The sequence below is a fragment of the Strongylocentrotus purpuratus genome, unplaced genomic scaffold, assembly GCF_000002235.5.
Source record: "Strongylocentrotus purpuratus isolate Spur 01 unplaced genomic scaffold, Spur_5.0 spur5_scaffold_7, whole genome shotgun sequence".
Taxonomy (NCBI): domain Eukaryota; kingdom Metazoa; phylum Echinodermata; class Echinoidea; order Camarodonta; family Strongylocentrotidae; genus Strongylocentrotus; species Strongylocentrotus purpuratus.
Genome location: NW_022145613.1, coordinates 1,289,326 through 1,305,906, shown reverse-complemented (window position 1 = coordinate 1,305,906; position 16,581 = coordinate 1,289,326). Strand labels below are relative to the sequence as shown.

The 16,581-nt window shown below is 34.7% G+C and overlaps 1 protein-coding gene across 3 annotated transcripts in view; it reads right to left on the bottom strand.

Annotated features, from left to right (window-relative positions):
• LOC115919768 overlaps positions 1 to 16,581 on the bottom strand; it is a 51,368-nt gene that overhangs the window by 23,262 nt on the left and 11,525 nt on the right. For 2 of the 3 annotated variants that reach the window (XM_030973927.1, XM_030973928.1), the window contains exon 2: positions 1,348 to 1,480. In XM_030973927.1, coding sequence (XP_030829787.1) covers positions 1,348 to 1,480 — 133 coding nt within the window. Of the gene's footprint in view, positions 1 to 1,347; positions 1,481 to 5,185; positions 5,475 to 16,581 lie in introns of those variants that run through there. The other variant, XM_030973931.1, reaches the window with a different exon arrangement.

Here is a 16,581-nt window from a genome sequence, read left to right as displayed (position 1 = left end):
ACAGTATCTATATTTCCCCTGAAAGATAAATGCAAAAAAATTGTGATTCCTATTGATCTACAACAAGTTGCAATATGCCAAACCAAAGAATAGCTATTTACATTGACATAGCTGAGATTTAAATTGCTAAATAGTATAGACATGGATATACTAATGGCAGTGTTAGACAGTAGTATATCCATAGAATAAACGCTGACCTGGAATAAAAAGGTTTAAATACATAATTCTTGATCAAATTTCCTGAATTTTGTCTTCATTCTACAATAATTTATCTTTAAACAGTCCCCAGGAAAATTAATACTTTCACTGAGATATCAACAGGAGCACTCTGATCGAATTGAATGTCTTCTAAAACAAGTTTATATTCTGGAACTTCCTTTTCTTGAACTTAATTAGCTATAGGGAGAAGTGAGAACCCAGCTTACTGTACATCCACCATCTTACAACACCGGCTATGGGCGGTAGGTAATTAGTTTTAATCAAAGAAAGAACCTACCATCGTCAATCATCATGATGAGATTAAAGACTTAATTGGCAAATGAAATAGAGGATCTGGTGGTTTGTTCCTATGTAATGAGCCAGACTAAGGCTACACAGTATGTAAGGTGTCAAAGGGATTTGCTCCAATTGTTTTTTTTTTTCAGTGATTAAGACAAAGAGCTTTAATATTTACTAATATATTGTACTTGTTTTCCACAATGTGCATATTGTTTTCAAAGGGTTTTGAATAAACACCTTTCTCACAATATTTTTAAATTTATTTTTCCAGACCACACTAATATGAGTAGCAAATAAACCCAAAGTCTATCAAATGGCATGAAAAACAAACATCTCTTTTACAGAATACAAACTATATACATAAGTACTGCCATTTTGGTTGTTTCATTTCATATATGCTTTCACAAAATTCAAGATTACTTTTGCTTTTAACTCAAGGACTGTTAATCTGCATCACTTTTTAAGCATAGGGGAGGTTTATAGCCTATTCCAAGCACTTTCATTGTGAGATTTGAGATGGTAACGTGTACCTTCAAATCCTTAAAATATATTTACATGTTTAGAGCCAGAATGATGTTGTTGTTTTTGTTTTGTTTTCCAAAGAATTTTTTTATTCAGAATGATGTTAACTCTGTACAACAGTATATGCAAATGTCTTTGCGGCTCTCAATAAATGATATGGAATTTTATTTTAACTGTTCTGTATAAACGTTATGCTTTTTGATGTAAATACGGTATGTTCATATTTATTCAGGGCCCCTTGGAAGACCACTACTTATTGGTGAATGGGCTACCCTGACAAAAGATTAGAAATAAATGAATAAATAAATAAATAAATATGATACTTACATTCATGAGAATGTTTACATGGGTGATAAGGTGTATGACTCTGTCTCCTCTCTTTACACTCTGTGATATTACAGTTGGTCCATTGGATGCATTTTGTCTCAAGATTTAAGCACACTGTATCAATCAACAAGGCCTAGAAAAATAAAATAAAAGTTACACAAAATAATGAATACAAATCAAACATAGACAAAATTACTAAATATAAATCAAACAGAAAAAACTACTTATTTTAAAAGTTGCAAATAAAACTGTGATATTTTGCATTATGATTTCAGATTCAAAATGTATTTATCATACAATTATTCTTCATGTTTGTAGTAGTAATCAATAAGCATCATTTATGCAATTACACCACCCCCCCCTGCCAACAACAACAACAAATATATATATATATATATATATATATATATATATATATAAATAAATAAATAATGAATACAAATAAATCAGAAGAAATTAGTGCATACAAACTAAACTGAAGAAATGTAATAATGAGAAGAAAATACTGAATAGTGAATACAAGTAACACAACATTATTAGATAATTTATTACTAATCACACAGACAAAAACTAGTAAATTAAAGTCCTATCATATCAACACGAGTCATACAGAAACAATTTTAATTTCACTAACAGAATTCAATTGAAAGAAATACAATCATATCTCATTAATTGCAGCAGGTTGGCAGGTTTCAACACTAAAACATATTGGCACATTATTTACTCTCTGCATAGCATGTTAGAAGTTTGGAACATTCTCATTTTGGCCGTAAAGGCAAGTTTATGGGTTTGACATTTTATAAATGGCTTTTCAGCCTATGGCACAGACAAATGTTTATTCATAATTATCCAGTGTAATGAGTTTCATATTTCAGTTCTTGTATTCCAGTAATAATGCAGCAAAGTGTATGGGAAATACTCTAAGAAACCTAAAAATATGTAGTGACTGAGCAATACCTCGGAAATACAAACTTTTTATTTACCGTAATACAAGGTCAATGTAGCTGTATCAAGTTCTCATGATTAATCAGGCTTACTGAAAGAAATATGATTCCCATTACAAAGTACGTGCTGATGAACCTAATCAAGACACGTTCAGTAAGTAATAACTGTGATTGGCCTCCTACGGTGAAATAATTAGCTCCAATTCTCAATCATTTACCAATTGTAAAGTCATATTTCCTGTGAAGACCATACTCTAACATAAATCACATGAATACAGTTAGCACATCCCTCTTAGACAGAACCTTATAAATGCTCAACACAGCATGCCAGTGTGTCAACTGTACATCTGCATGGGTTACTTCGAGAAGATGTGAAGTTGAAGTAAATTAAGGAAAGGGGTGCAATGGATGTTTTTAGGCAACTTGTTAAAGGTAAAGACCAGTTATGGTCATGCGATTGCATTGTGAAAGAAACGTTGTGGAATCGATCAGAAAAGGTTGATCATCTAGCATATAAGTATTGGTGTGTACTGCAAGGTTCTGAAATCATCAAAATGATTATATATGGCCCAGTCTTCGTAAAGTTACAAGCACTGTACACAGAAAGATGTATATGGGACTATACACACACGTGCGCGACACGTGCGTTTATCTCTCACAGACCATGTAGATAAACTAATTTACCAAATATATCAATTAGTAGGCGGTTTCCCGGCAAATATTTTATCATCAGATATTAGTCAAAACATATTCTTTCACATGATTGGTAATAAGAGCTTCCATTTCATTTTTTGAAATTGGGGCGTTTCCAATACTGGTCTTTACCATTAAGCTTTATATGACATTTTACTAAATAAAAGTTAGTTTTTTGTACATCATACCTTTAAATACAAGAAACGTCTCAATGATGGTCAAGCAGTGTACAAAGGCTGAAAGATTGTCAATAATTTGGGTCGAGATTATGCATCTTTTTATGGTATTACATTACAGATCTTTAATAAGGTAACCAATTGCCATATAATGTCTTATGACTTAGAAAGTAATAATTTTAAAGGAATACCAACAATAATATAAAGTTAGGTCTCTAATTTATTATTTAAGTATGTAAGATCTACATATACGTAGTACATCCCAACAATTATTGAAAGGTATCATTTGATTTCTTTAACCTCTTACAAAGCAGTGCCAGAAATAACTCTGATCAAGTCTAAGCAAGTAAAACTTTAACAGTAATTGAAAAGAAAATACCCAAATGCTTTGTACAATTCTGTTCTGAAACACAAGATGCATTTCAAACTTCTTCTTACTCTACTGGGACAGGAAGGGAGGGGGTAAAGAAGAGAGGGGCGGTTGAGCGTGAAGTACCAGGTCACCCGGCAATGACTGAATACTAATTGGGTTCATCATAACTCTACGGTGCTATCTAGGGATTAAATTTCCTGTGCGAACTACCCTGGCTAATTTACTCAATACTGACTACAATGTGCTTCACACATTGTGCTCAAGATATTAAATCTAATTGTTTCACTGCTGAATGGTGCCATGTCTACTCCTTACTAGTCTAGAGATGAGACCTTTGGCTATGATGAATTAACACAAATAAAGAAAGTTTAGTGCAAGCTATACTAGCAGGGAAAAAAGTATTTAAAAGATTTTTTGGGCTACTTTTCAAACTTGCTTGCATAAAAATAACACTCTTTATTTTGTTTTGCATTGAACTTCAAGCAAATATTTGGGGGCTCTTTTATGACTTTCGGGGTTCTTTTGGCATTTCGGGGGCTACTTAGCCTCGAGCCCCCATGTATTGAGTGAAAGGAAGTCAGGAATAGAGACTATCAATAGCTTACAAGGGCATTTTATGAAGTATGCAGGATTGACAAGCATTGTGTGAAATATGACAGACAGGCATAGATATTTATTCGGGGACTCTATACTTCAACCAAAATAGCTTAGTTCTTGCATGCGTGGCAAGGATTTGTTCCTATACACATTAGGATACAAGTTATCATATTAAAGTATGGGCACATAATCGATAGATGAGATCAAGCCAATGTGCACCTAAATGGCTATGTAAAGTGGATATGAGCAGTATACAAGAAGCCAATATGATCATTACCTTGGGAATTTAATTTTTACAACTCATTTTAATATTAAAATAAAACAATATCCAATCACAGCCTCAGACACAGGGTATAACAACTCTAGAAGCAGAATAATCCTCTGTTCTATGGAACAGACATATTCATGGGGCATGTAGGGTGGAAGAAGATAGAGGAGAGGGTCTCAAACAGCTGGCAACTGTCATCAACCCCTGACAATTGTTTTTCGTCATGCTATCCCTTTCATACAGGTACTTCCTGTATGAACATGTACATGTACATTGTTAGTAGTAAAATAATTGAAGAGGATTAATTGCTTCATTTATCTTCATTTCCTGAAACAATGGTCCCTCATGTTTTGTTATGATTGACAGAGATATACTTGATGTAAGTAGCTCTTTACCTTTAGTCTAACATTCATTTCCTAAATGATAGACAAAACAAATCTGTAGTGGTCAAATTTCGCATAAATTGTGTTGTAAGATATAGGGAATAATACTTTCAAGGTATAAAAAGCAGACTTATACCTTAAAAATGTCCATTGTTTCATTTAAGAAATTCTATACATTTTCAAATGTTCAGTATATCCATAGATCCCTTTGTGACATTTTTTAATCTATCTAATTCAAGGAATTGTCCACTTACATCTTACAATTCCATATGAAACTGAATGTATACAAGGCTCAATGAGCGAAAAGAGAATCATTTAATTAGTTTTGATCAGTAACAATAATATAGTTGAAGACTTCTTCAAGATTGTTTTCTAAGTACAACGTAACTCTCTATTAAACTTACTGATCATGAAGATGAAAATTTGAGGGCCTGCTGACACTCCTTGTAAGGAATATCACTCCTGCACATGGTCAGATATCCCATGTATCCAAAACAAATCGACGTAAACAACAACACGATGGTAGCACGAGGAGGATCTGAAGATTTAATCACAAACAGCCTCAGAGAAGGTTGGGCAATATTCCTTCAAAGGCATGTATTTCTCGTCTTCAAACCCGAGTATTGAAATGATGAGACATAAACAGTAAAATCCAGATTGTTGTTATTCCACAACATGTACAGTTGTCCGATGAACTTTAAAGAAGTTAAGAATAGAAAGATGTGAGTTTATTGTTGGACCGATCCCCGTCTGTGTGCACAGTACGTATCACTTCCCGTTTGGGACTGTGATAACCGCTAGGTAGAGAGTGAGGGAACCTCTTTAACTTCAGACGTAGCCAGCTACTGTGCAGCTACTGGAAGGGATAATGACAAAGGATCAGCGATTAACAGGACTCGCTGCTGTTGAACCATTGCCGCGGAGGGAGAGACCCGGTCTGACAAGCTATTCTAGGAGCCATGTCCATGACAACGCAACGTAATTGATGTTTCCAACTTGCGTTAGGACCCCCTAGTCTTTGTGAGTCATCACAGGTCTTGGAGCTGAGGCTCGTTGCCAAGGGGAAATCGTCATTACTCGCATCTTCCTAGCAACCACGCAGGCAGGCTGACAGGTTGCAGTGAATTAGTCTCTATCAAGGTAATCAAAGTGTACAATCTTATCCTTAACCAAGGACATGTTCAAGACAAGTACTATATTTTTTATTCTAAATATTCAACTTCAGGATAGAAATTGATTGAGGTGACAGGATTCAAATTATTGAACTCAAAGCAAAAAAAATCTTGTCGATAGTCCTTTCGTTCTTGAACAATAATAGGATTTATTGCAAGAAAATTTGTGTCACTATTAACAATCCGCTGATTATGCATAAATTGCAACTCTACTCCAAAGGTATGATTTGAATTAATGTATGGACATTGCAGTCTTGTAATTGTTTACAAATGTTCCATGGGGAATTTGCAATTACCTCATGATTGTGATTTGGGAATCTCTATAAATGTTTCAAATTATGTTACACATGATAAAACTATTTATAACATCATTTTGAGCACCTTTGTTCTATCGTTAATCAATTCCCTACTAGTCACATCCCGTCTTCTAGGCTACAATGGAGAGCCGTTGGGGAATAGCTCACCTGAGTGGAAGGGGTTACCTACACCACACTCGATCTACCTGATGAGGACAAAAGAGTTTATGAACTAAGCCTATAACGACCTGGTCCAAATCAAGATGGCTGCCAATGACGTAGGAAGAGAGAGATTGCAATCAACGTAGTAATGAAAGCGATTTAAGCAGGTTAATTGACAATGACTCCCATTTTGTTCAAATTACTGATTCAGCCTCGCATCCAGATGACTGGGCCTTCTACAGCCCTAGGTCTTACGTACTTCAGTAATGCCATTGACGACAGAGAGAATCCCAGGCCAAAAGGAAAGATGTTCCTTTGACAATTACTCTCAGTTATCATAGAAATTTGAGAGTTTTTTTTTTTATTGGGCTGGAACAAACCCAAGGTAAGTCGCGTATCTACGTCAGTTATGATCTTAAAATAGACCTTTCAGAAAGCAATCTGCGTAATCAATTTTTTTTCTTCAGTTGTGATTTCAAAGTTTTGAAAGTGTCTCAACCACCTCCCTGGGTGAAGGCCGTCTAGGGGTAGGCTACAGTCGATCAAGGTATGTAGACCTTAAAAATCGCTGTGATATACTAGTAGCAGATTAACCTACTGGCTACATTCATGAATTCCTTTAGGCTTCAGACTGTAGGCCCTGGTTCCTGTAGTCAAAGGGTCTATGGAGCACAATTATCTTAATAAGTAAATGTAAATTCATATAATTTTAACATAAAGATAGATAATCTACTATGAGGAGATATCGACTGTCTTCCTGAAGCAGATTTGTAGTGTTGAATGCATCGGCATCTTTCTGACCGATACTGTTCTTCGGCTAGACCTACACCCAGGGACCTGATGACCGAGTCTGACCACAACCTATGCCTCATCAAGGAGAACAATAAGACACACATTTCCATCATTTCACAGAGAATATCGACAGCTAATTTGAGTCCAACCACCTCTGCTTTACTCCGGCCCCACCCACTCCTTTGTCCCGCGAGACGATTAGGATGGGTCTCTTACGCAGGTTGATAATTATCTTAATGGCAATGAAGGACTCTTAGCAGACGCTCTTTGGGTGTATTCTCATTATCACTCTCATGAAGACAAGAAAGAGTCTAGATGGGTTGATCTATGAGAAGTTTTAAATGTTTCAAAAATTTCCACAAGAAATTATCTAAAGAACAAGACATTTATACATTTTCTAACTCTTGAACATCATCAAACACATTAGAAAATTCTATGATTTCTATGATCATCTACATTTTTGGTACTTTAATGCTGAAGAGGGATGTATAGATTCTTCAAATAGAAGAGAGTCTGTATCATGTTCTTAATAAGATAAAGATTCAATCTTTGGAGAAATATTTTGTAACTTTTGGGGTACAAAAGTGGGAGTGTCGTGGTCGAGTGGTTTAAGGCGCTTGACTGTAGATGCGAAGGTCGAGGGTTCGATTCCCGACATGGCACTAATATCCTTTGGCAAGATATTTACCTGCATTTGCTACTCTCCATCCAGGTGTTAAATGGGTACCCGGTAGGATGCGAACGTTCATGTGGTTGGACGAGCAAGCGTGCGCTTGTAAAATGGAGACAGGCTGGAATGCTCCCCTGGGAGTGGAAAATGTGCACACATTGTGTGCGGGTAAGCCTGAATCCGATGACCGGGGTAATAATATATCTGTAAAGCGCTAAGGCACATCGTTGGATCAGTGTATTGAGCGCTATATAAAAAAATGGATTATTATTATTATTATTATTATTATTACAAAAAGTGGAAGGCAACATGCACAGGGAAACATAGTGTTGCCAATTTGTCTAATAATCCTCAAGAACGATCCTTCATATTTTTTTTCTCAAATGATTAGGAACCTTTTTATTGAATTTCACTGCTTATATTTGAATCAAACATGAAGTAAGCATTGAACTGAAAAACATTATCAATATCTACAGAAGAAATCTGTTTGTGATCAGAGCTTTTTCAGACAAGTGACAACCTAAGCTCTGCAGTTTTGTACGAGGGAGCAGGATTCGTCAAAGATGAGTTGTACTGGCTTATTTGGGGATAGTGGAAACACACCTTAATTGACATTTCACACAAGTCTTTAGATGTCTGTTCCATGACAAGTATGACACTTCTTTGTCTGCTCCCATCAAGATAGGACACCACAGGCATGAAAGGTGAGACCCTCATTTAGATCAAGCATTGTCCCCTTGGCTACCTTTGTGTGACCACAGTATGAGCCCTGATTTCAAGGGACTTTGGTTAACTTAAGTGACAGATATGAGGGGGCAAAAGTTTAGAGAAACTTTCACAAGCAAGTTTTGAATTTACTAATGTGACTTAAATGTGACTTTGAATAAATCAGATGTATGCAAATATTATTTTCATGAACAACAAAATTACTGAATTGAAATAAATGTTGTAAACAAAATGACTGAGGATCTGTTTTTGAATTCTGTGATCAAATTTTTCTCAACTCTCTCTCTCCTCGTCTGTCTCTCCTTCTCTCTCTCTCTCTCTCTCTCTCTCTCTCTCTCTCTCTATGTCTGTCTCTGTCTTTGTCTCTCTCTGTCTCTATTCAGAAATGCATAATCTCTTCAGAAACATAGCTTTTGGACAAGAACACTTTTTACCAATTTGCCATTTCACAGAAACATGAATTATTTATGACGGAAATGTAATTACACTAATATGAAAATTGAAAGGCAAAACTTGTCATTCTTTCACAGCATCAGAAGTGCCATATCATCCTTTAGGAGGGAGGGAGGGGTGGATGAATTCCTCTCTATCAATCCATGATCTAGTTCTAACACAGAGATGATACCATCATGCACTGACTGACAACAGTGCGGTTTTTGTGGATCAAATAGGATCATGGATATCATGAGGTGTTAACAGATTCCCCTTACTAAGTTTCTTGGTAAGATCGAGGGACAATTACGACCACTTCCAACTTCTGAAGTTCATGAAATGTTCCTCAACAAAATTTGTATCCCTAATCCTTGTCTGATGACATTATGATCTAGTTCATGCGCAATTAAATCCATTAACCTTCAAAGATGATACCAGTTTCCAATCACACAAAAACGAGGATGTTTTCAAAATAAAATGCAATGGACCTATACTATCTAACTTAACATTCCCTTGAGAATCAAATCACGATCATCATCATCAGAATTCAATGTATGTGAAGGTTTCCTATTTTCCTTACTTTCATTTTCCCAAAAGCTTGCATAATTTGAGGGATAATGAAAAATAGAATATGGATACAAAAGTATAAAAAATAAAATAAGGATACAAGCATCTGAAACCATTACTTCTTAGCGATAATTTTGTTTTTCAACTATTAAAGATATAAATGGTACAATCAATCATGTTTCAAAAAAATGAAAGACTAATTATTTTGTCGACTATGAAATTAAAAGCATCCATAATGGTCTTAATGAAAATAAAAACTAGTGATATATATATATAAAGGCACTTGCATAATAATGTCACACTGAAAACAATCTGGCATATCATTCAATTTGGAACTGCTAAACGCCGTGTTGAAAGAGTCCTGCATTTCTATGACTATGAATCATTTCTATGTAATTTGTTAAAATCACTGAAGAGCTTGCCCATATAATATTGCCTCTCCTTTGTTCCTTTTTGTGGGATTATGGAAATTAGATTTTCAAACAAACAAAAATGTATATGAAGTTAATTATACATACAGTATAATGTCAGAAAAATTATCACTGTAGAAAAATCGCCTGCACCTGTCATGGAGCACTTTTATTTGCTAGAAATAAATAACAAACCACTTCCTTACATCTTGTCCAAACCACCGGACCTAAATCAATGACAAGTTGTCTAAATAGTGACATGGTTTTGAGATAGGCCTCTATTAGGATATAATAATCATTATCATTCTATTAATAACAAAAAAGAAAAAATCCAAGGAAATGTTGAATTAATAACAAAGAAAAATTATTTAATAACAGTTGCAGCAACCTGTTGTACAGGGGACAGCCACTCTGACAAATATGTTAAATTAACTGATATAGGCTTGTATAAACATGCAATGGCTATCTCCAATCACTGTATCCCCCCCCCCCCCTAACAAAAAAATATAAAAAATAATAATAATAATAATAATAATAATAACCCCTAAATGTGAACTGAGGAAGTGTACAACGAGTGCCATTAAACATCAAGATTAAAGTACATGTATGTCATGCACACACCTGGCATTCTAGGAAAAAGAACTTAAAGACAACTCAGATCAGATTCAATCACATGCTATGTCATTCACTCAGACAATTGGTATGAAATCATTTCCTTTTCTTGTCAAAATGTTGACATCTGTTCCACTTTCTACCTGTTCATGTCAATTTTACTTAGCTCTATTGGTGTACACTATGTAGCAGGAAAGGATTTCTTATATTTGTTTTGTTTCATCAATCAATTTTCTGAAAGACAAAGTCTTTGAATTCCAGAGAACATGAGCAAGCATTCTTCAAACAATTTTGCCTGTTTAATAAATGTATCTTCACCCTAACAAGTTTTTTTTTTATAAACAAACAGTGTAAAAATTACTCTCCTCAAGTATTTCATGGAGTACAGTTCACAAAATACTAATATTATAGAACTTTCTGTTACTTACGAATAATAACAAATATAAGGTCAAAATGTGTCTTAACATTATCAACAAATCGCCCCAGTTTGACCGGTAAATGGGATATTAAAATGGTCAGCGGGGGCACCACGGTCAGTCAGCAGATTATACATCACGCTTTACTTGATCCCAATTACCATGCCAATGATTCATTTCCTCATACAGACACGTTCATTCTAATGCTAACCAATGTTCTGTGGTACATCTTGTGGCCAGTGGTCATTGATGACCAGTCTTTTACCCTCTGGTCAAGAAAAGCCGGAAAGAGGCTCACACCAGCTTAAATTATTAGGAAACACTCTTATATGATCAGGTGTGTTATTACTCTCATTCTGTTAATGGATTTACTTGTATTACGTTTAACATGAGGAGCCACATGTTTCAAGGTACATTTCCTAAATAGCACATAATTCCAAATACAAACATTTCTTACACAGTGAACTTTGTATAAAAACTGCTCAAGTGAAATAAACATGTGGTCTATAAAAAAGTTGTCTTTCTTAGTTTCTTTACAGGTGGTTGCTATAAGCAGGTTTCAATGAAACAGATCATACATTCATTCACCCTTAATGAATTTCTTTTTTAAATGAAGGTTTCAGCTTAGGGTTCATTCAATCTATTTTGAATGATTAAGTTTTTATAAAAATGCAATAAAGTACAGTGTAATATGGACCTGACTCAGGTCCGCTTTGTTAAATAAGTAATTTTCTTCTTAAAATGTAATTAGCATTTCAGAGATCATTGAAATAACAACTTTAAAAAATCAGCTACCTTCTGGTTTCTAGTTTGGCACTACAGACTCTGCCAAGTTGTAATCCAGAAGTTAGTTGTGCTTCATGATTTCAGAGCATAAATAATTCCTTACATATAAATGTTATCAAGGAATGTAAACACATAAATAAATCTTGTAAATATAAAAGAGCTATAAATAAGTTCACATCTCAGTAAGATCTATTTTAAATTTTTAAATCTAAGTATTTCCTGACAAAAGTATATGGGAGCCATTTGGTTGTTTAAAATAATACAATCGGCACTGACTGAGTGAAGGGGTAAAACAGTGTCATAACTCCTACGCACACAAAATAAGGGGGTAGAAAACACTTGGGATAGGAGGCGTCCAACGTTGAGTCATTCTTACAAGGTTTACAAACTCTAAAACTTAGTTCAATACTGCCCTCTACTGCTTTTGATGGAGCTTTATGTGAAACTGGCCTTTGTCTGTGTTCTCCATTCACAGCAATAAGAAACAGGGTTAAAGCAGTATTTCTGCCTGGTAATGGACTGGAAAATATTGACAATTTACTGTGCATGTACATACTATACATGTGAAATACCTATACCTATATTGTCAGTCCTGTTCGATAAAATTAACTAATCTAAATTCTATCTTCATCCGTCTGCATCATAAGTTTCTTTCAGTATTTTTCTTCTTCTTCTTTGGGTTGATGATTTAACTCCATCCATTGAAACAACTCTCTTTAAGAAGAATAAAAAAGAATTCTCGCTAAAATGTTACCTCTTTAAGTTGTGTTTATCTATTTTGTTTGAGGGGGTGTTGAGACAAACAATGAATCCACAAAAAAAGCAATACCTTAAAGGTAAAGACCAGTAATGGTCATGCGATTGCATTGTGAAAGAAACGTTGTGGAATCGATCAGAAAAGGTTGATCATCTAGCATCTAGCATCTGCAAGGTTCTGGAATCATCAAAATGATAAGAAATTTGGCCCATTCTTCGTAAAGTTACAAGCACTATACACAGAAAGATGTATATGGGACTACCCTATCTCTCTCACCAGACCATTAGAGAAATAAGTTTACCAAATATATGAATTAGTAGGCGGTTTCCCGGCAAATTTTTTATCATCATGTATTAGTCAAAACATATTCTTTCACATGATTGGTAATGAGAGCTTCCATTTCATTTTTTGAAATTGGGGCGTTGCCAATACTGGTCTTTACCTTTAAGATGTTGTCTTATTGGTCAGTTTGTAGTTGGCATGGCAGTGTGACTCGGGTATTACATTATGACACACTCACATAAAGCTCATGCACATAAGCTAGGGTATTACATGTAGGCCAATAAGTAGAGATGTTGAGCTCACACTCACAACAGCATGATGTCATACACTAAGCGAGCGCTGAGGAAGGGGAAGAGGGGAAGGGGTTCTCTTGGGCTACAATCCAACGGCTTCATGTTCGATTTATGGTGTAGTGAAAGAGAGACCTCTCTTGTCTTGCTTCATCCAACAAAACATATTTGAATTTGGTTTTATAATGCACATATTCATCTACTGCAGGGTTGTACAGAGACATTTTGATGGATAAATCTAATTAGATTTATGTCATAATATTCAGCAGGCATGGGATTTGAATGAGAATGTTGGGATTTGAAGACATATTGATGCAGATCTGTCAATTTGGATTAAAAGTACATTTCACTTACACCATATGACTGTTTTCAATTTTATTAACAGCGATTAAATTTATTTCTTTACTTTTAATTGATAAGTAATAAAAATTAGCAATTATGTAATCAGTGATGGACCAAGGAAATCCTAAAAGGGGGCACAATTTTGTGCATGGGTTAGTACCTGTTGTCACATTTTTGTAAAGAGTTGTAAAAACAAAATTACAGGGAGCACATTTGTCCTTGTGTTTGTGCTGTCTTAGTAAGAGGAGCGAGGGTCACTCCCCCCCCCCCCCCACCCAACAGTGCACATACCTTTCTATTAAAAAGATAAAAAATAAAATTGTCTAACTTAATCAAAGTGATCTCATTTCATCCAAACACACAAAAACATAGAGACTTGACGTTCCCCACAACCAAATGGCCCTATTCTATAAATATTTTAGAACACAAGTTTGTAACTCACTTTGAAATTTAAACTACATACTAGTACATCATACACACGTTGATGGGACAGTCACGCTTACAGAGAAATGAAGATTAAAGAGAGATTAATGAGATTAATAAGAAGAAAGACGACTCAATTGTCACGTTCCCAGGATGCACATGGAAGGTCCAATGACCAGAAATTGTTGAAGTGACTTCCTGTGCTATCAGTTACCATAGTAACCGGTATGGGTCAGACCGGGATCGTCCCTCTGGAGGATTCTAGATCTAGTTCCTGATCACCTGTTGCCTTAAATCATGTCCATCAACAAATTATGACCTCCCAAATACATGTATACACTGAAGCACAAACTTACAAGTGCATGTGAGATACTGAGAGGGAGCGACACTGAAAATATAATATTGGGACAGTATAGTACAAAGTCTAAGTAACTTCACCTGCATGTAAACAATGGACACATAGCCATTGACTCATCAATAACCTTAAAAGGAAGATAATTCTGAATCTGATGATCTCGTGATGATTTTGTAGCTTGTCTGAATAGAATGTTGAAATGAATTAGACCTTTGTCAAATACATGGAAGGTACATGTAAGAGCCAATACTTCATGAAATAAAATACTCCTTCTCAACTTAATAAGGTATTTGTATGTACTGTAAAGACCACAGTATTTTGTAATATCCTGTAGGTCTACTGTATAAAACTCATCTTCTGGCTTTAATACAAAAATGATCATGCTTACTGTGTTTGGGCATATCATAAAACTGATAGTTTCACTTTTATAAACAATTTAATTGTTTCACTTGAAACAATGACAAGGCTGTCAGCTATTGTGTTTTTATTTAGGGTACAACGTTCAGAAGCAGACTGGACTTTGCATTTGTGAATTTCAAATCATGATTTTTATCATATTGGTATATTTTCTTGTGGTTTGTAAAAGTTCATAGAAACTGAACAATACGTATTTTTTCTAGAATTTCCCAGTACGCATTTGATGATGAGAGGGTTTTCAAGATATAGGCCTACATACAAACATCCAAAAGAACAAGTGAGATATTCTCATATAATTTTAATCATGTTCTGTCTGATTCAAGCATTAGTGGGGCTATCAGCACTATCCAATATATCGAAACTTACATGTATGGGACAAAATAGATTGGACCTGCCAGTAAAATAATAAACTTCCGTAAATTCCCCCAAAAGTGTATATCAAAGTGAATTGGGCAATAAGAAAAATATAAATATTGCTCTTTGATATGTTAGAATACAATCTTTTTGCTTGTAACATTCTATAATACTTTCACAATAACAAGAGTATCTCAAGATAGTTTCATGTTATACACGATTTGACAAAATCACAGCTCGAGAAAATATACTGACTTAAATCCTAAATATGTCTTATTTCTTCATGCAGACCTATGCTGTTGTGCCTCTTCACCTTTTCCTTCGTACTTATTACAGCTGTCAGTGCATCACTTTAATTTTTGAGTTGAAAATGCATATTGTAACCTATACCTTTAATACGTTCCTATTGTGTTTGGCAGTCACTCACAGGCAACATGGTATGAATCATTCAGAAATACAAAGACAAACATGAGTCTGCTCATGCACATCTGTGTGACTGTACTAATTATTATATAAATATGTCACACAAACAAAGTCATTAGCAGTAATTACACAGAATCACAAGATAGGTATTTGACAATACTGCATTATAGTCCAAAATAAATTTCTAGTAAATAATTTTTAAAAAGGGTACCGTAGTCGAATAGTGGTAAGGGAAGAACACTATACAAAAAAGTGACAAGTACAGGGGTTATTATTAAAGAGATATTTTCTGTTTTTTGTATTTTGGAGGGGTATTCCTACAGGGGTGTATAGAGTTCCTGATTTATTATTGTTTATTTTATTAATATGGTAGGCTATGTAGAAAATATCCTACAAAATGTGAAATACATCCTTTTTCTATTCTTGCTACAAATACAGTTGATACTTGATAGGCCAACAATATATGGATTATGTGGCAGTAATGTAAACTAAGTAATTCCTCAAACTGTGAAAAGGCATTGAATTTATATAGGAAGAGAAATGTGAACTTTGTTTGAAATTAGCGAGTGACCAGAGTGCATTTTCATCAAATATTAATCATGAAATTATTACATGTATCCACAGAATGGGGAAGTAAAACAAAATTGATCTCGTTGAAATTCAGGATACAAAGATTCTTAAAGCACTTTACTAGAAAAATTAATACTATCATAAATAGAGATTTGAAATGGGTTACAAAATATTGCATAAAACGAAAACGGGAAATCCCTGCATTCACTTTATGGGTGAAACAAACTTATACATTTTTTTCCTCAAACCTACATTGCAGCTATATCCAAAAAGGGACTGTTAAAAGTCAAATAAATTTCATCTTTATGAGGTACATGTATTAGTGATTGCTTTGTCTGGATTTTTGCAAAAACTAATTATTATTCTACTTTGGATTTTTTCAAAAGATTTTTCCAAGATCAATGAAGCCAAGCCCACAGGAGGTCTCTATGCATGTGCCTCATATGTATGGATTTCAAAATTATGGGGGTATAGAATTACATAGGGGTGCTAGTGTGGACCCAGAAGTTTGTGATTGCAACCTCATGCATTTGAGCTGCTTGTAAA